Source organism: Mustela erminea, chromosome 10 (genome assembly GCF_009829155.1).
Source record: "Mustela erminea isolate mMusErm1 chromosome 10, mMusErm1.Pri, whole genome shotgun sequence".
Classification (NCBI taxonomy): Eukaryota; Metazoa; Chordata; class Mammalia; order Carnivora; family Mustelidae; genus Mustela; species Mustela erminea.
In genome coordinates, this window is record NC_045623.1 from 15,237,154 (window position 1) to 15,240,880 (window position 3,727).

At 50.6% G+C, this 3,727-nt stretch overlaps 1 protein-coding gene across 1 annotated transcript; it reads left to right on the forward strand.

The window, feature by feature from the left end:
• The first annotated feature begins 1,096 nt into the window (after positions 1-1,096).
• Positions 1,097-2,632, forward strand: KCNA10 (potassium voltage-gated channel subfamily A member 10). Its single transcript, XM_032302418.1, has one exon. It carries the CDS (start codon positions 1,097-1,099, stop codon positions 2,630-2,632), a length of 1,536 nt encoding a protein of 511 aa, XP_032158309.1.
• The last annotated feature ends 1,095 nt before the right edge of the window (positions 2,633-3,727 follow it).

Below are 3,727 nucleotides of genomic sequence, written 5' to 3' on the forward strand. Positions count from 1 at the left end.
GTGTTCCCTCTCTCACTGTGTCTCTTTCTATCGAATAAATAAATAAAATCTTTAAAAATATTGTAAATAAAGAGATAAAAATGAAATCATTCCCCGTAAACATCTTAGACGTATACCAAAAAAAAAAAAATGCCAATGGCTGTTGGCTTCTAAAGTCCCTATTAGGTGAAGAATTCAGCAAAAACAATAGCTGTGATTTATTGATCCTTCCCCCAGATAGAGCATCTTACATATGCTGTCTCGTTAATGTTGCCTCCAAACAACCCTGGGAGTTAGTGACAGAGGAGGGCCCAGGCTCAGAGGGCTCTCTTGTTCTCCCTCCAGCAGAATCGCCTGGGTTCCTGCATCCCCCAGCCCCAGCCCTTGGCCCAAGAGGGATGACGGAGGTAATGAGAAGTGTTCGTAGCGTGAGAGAAAGAACCTGGCTGAGGAAGCGTGGAAAAGTGTGGGGAAAACTGGAGGACTTCAGCCAAATACAAAATTACCTGCTTCTTTTTTTTTTTTTTTTAAAGATAGATTTATTTATTTATTTATTTATTTACGTATTTGTCAGAGAGAGTGAGAGCATAAGTGGGGGGAGCTGCAGGCAGAGGGAGAAGCAGGTTCCCCGCTGGGCAAGGAGCCCAATGCAGGACTTGATCCCAGGACCCTGGGGATTGTAACCTAAGCTGAAATCAACTGGGCCACCCAGGCATCCCAAATTGCCTGCTTTATTATTAAGAAATGTTAATGTCCTCTTTCATTATGTCCTCCCTGGGCTGCCGGCCTGCCCGTTGTGGATGGACACCGTCTTGGCCAGAGGCAGAGCTGACCACCCAGCCAGGCTCCTTCTCTGCAATCTGCTCTAGTGATTCGTGTACATGAGCTCAGGGGTGCAGGTGGCTTTCGAGGGAAGAATGGTGCCCAGGCAACCATGAGGTTCCTTCCCACACTAAAAGTAAGTCGTTTTTTAACCCACTGGTGTATCTTACCTCGATGACCCGGAGCCCACTGTAACCCATCCTGGCTCGTGTGTGATGACCTTCCTCATCTCCACAGGTCATGGCAGGCCAGGAAGACTGAGGGTCTTCATGCTGCTTTCCTGAACCACCCTAGGATGGATGTGTGTGGCTGGAAAGAAATGGAGGTGGCTCTGGTCAATTTCGATAACTCAGATGAAATCCATGAAGAGCCGGGCTATGCCACAGACTTTGACCCAACCAGCCCAAAAGGCCGTCCTGGGAGCAGCCCCTTCTCCAACTGGAGGAGTCTCATTGGTGATGGCACCAACCATGAGACGGCCTTCTCCAAGCTCTCAAGAGACGATGTTGATTCCCCAGGGCCTGAGCCAGTGGTCCTGAATGAAGGAAACCAGCGGGTGATCATCAACATTGCCGGGCTGAGGTTTGAGACCCAGCTCAGAACCCTCAATCAGTTCCCCGAGACCCTCCTGGGAGACCGGGAGAAAAGGATGTACTTCTTTGACTCCATGAGAAACGAGTATTTCTTTGACCGGAACCGGCCGAGTTTTGATGGAATCCTGTATTACTACCAATCAGGTGGGAAGATCCGGCGCCCTGCCAACGTCCCCATCGACATCTTCGCTGATGAAATCTCCTTCTATGAGCTGGGTAGCGAGGCCATGGACCAGTTCCGGGAGGATGAAGGCTTCATCAAAGACCCTGAAACGCTGCTCCCCACCAATGACTTCCACCGGCAGTTCTGGCTCCTCTTCGAGTACCCCGAGAGCTCCAGTGCCGCCCGGGGCGTGGCCGTGGTCTCCGTGCTGGTTGTGGTCATCTCCATCACCATCTTCTGCCTGGAAACACTACCAGAGTTCCGGGAGGAGAGGGAGCTGAAGGTCATGAGAGACCCCGGCGTCAATACAAGCAAGTCAGTCCTCTCCCACACCATGTTCACTGACCCTTTCTTCATGGTGGAGTCTACCTGCATCGTTTGGTTCACCTTGGAGCTGGTGCTCCGGTTTGTGGTCTGTCCCAGCAAGACTGACTTCTTCAGGAACATCATGAACATCATCGATATCATCTCCATCATCCCCTACTTTGCAACCCTCATCACGGAGCTGGTCCAGGAGACAGAGCCCAGCATCCAACAGAACATGTCCCTGGCCATCCTGAGGATCATCCGGCTGGTACGGGTCTTCCGCATCTTCAAGCTCTCCCGGCACTCCAAGGGGCTGCAGATCCTGGGCCAGACGCTGAAGGCTTCCATGCGGGAGCTGGGGCTGCTCATCTTCTTCCTCTTCATTGGGGTCATCCTCTTCTCCAGCGCGGTCTACTTTGCCGAGGTGGATGAGCCTGAGTCCCATTTCTCTAGCATTCCTGATGGCTTCTGGTGGGCAGTAGTCACTATGACAACTGTGGGCTATGGTGACATGTGCCCAATCACCCCCGGGGGGAAGATTGTGGGCACTCTGTGCGCCATCGCGGGGGTCCTCACTGTTGCCCTCCCTGTGCCTGTCATCGTCTCCAACTTTAATTACTTCTACCATCGGGAGACTGAGAATGAAGAGAAGCAAAACATCCCAAGTGAAATTGACAAGATCCTCAACAGTGTGGCCTCAAAAATGGGCAGCACAGACTCTCTTAGTAAGACCAATGGTGGCTGCTCCACAGGGAGGTCCCCGAAGTGACCTGTCCAGGGGTCCTTGCCCCCGAGTCTCCCTGTCTTTTTTTCTTTGTCTCTCTCTGTGTGTCTCTCTGTCTCTCCCCTTCTCTCTCTGCCTCTGTCCCCACGCCCACAGCTTCTCGCTCCCCCTCCCCTCTCTGCCTCTTGCTCTCTGTTTTTCTGAAAAAGGGAGTTTATCTTTTGAGAATAGCAGGCCATGTTGGATTGCAAGCTGTTTGAATAACCCCATACTTCTGCTGCATTTTCTAAGCTGTTTTCTCTCAACCAACCATCGGAAGATTTAATTCTCCTTTCCTCAGAGGGGTACTTCTGGTCCTTGCTGCTCGCCTATGGTACCCAAGATCAGCTGTATTGACAACATGTGGGAGCAAGGGAAATGCAGAATCTGAGCCCACCACAGACCTACTGAATCCAAATTCTCATTTTAACAAGATCCCAAGTGATTCATTTCCACAATAAAGATGAAGAAGCACTGGTTTTGGTCTTCCCAAGAGGAGGCATATTAAAAGGCCAGGGAATGCTGTGAGCAATGACTAAGAGCTCTGGGTTGTTTAATAATAATATCTTACATTTGTGTCACGTTGCATAAATTTTCCAAAGCACTTTCACCAACAGTATCTCACTGCATCTCAAAATAACCGGTAGGACAGATTTGGTTTTTATTCTCACGTTGTAGATGAACAAACCCAAGGACAGCGAAGAAACGGTGACATGCTCCATGCTGGAAACCACACCTACCTACTAGGCTGAGGTCCTTTCTGCTGTGGATGCTTTGGAATCAGAGGGAGAGGGGCGTGAGGGCTCTGTCTTTCAGAGGATCCAGGCAGCAAATCTCTGGGCAAGAACACTCTTTCTTAGGGATTCCAGCATCTCCACGCATGCTAGGAAGATAGAGCCCGCCTGGCCCCTCGATCCTCAGTCACTTCCTTGGGCAGTGGGCCTGTAGAAACACTCCCAGGTGCTTTTCACCTGGCCCATCTCTGTGAGTTTAGGCACAGGCTGGTGAGCCTGAGTGTGGGATGGGTGTGCACCAGGAAAATAGATGCCTTCTGGTTCAGATGCCACTGAGTCATAAGTAACTGACTAGTTGTCTGTTGGG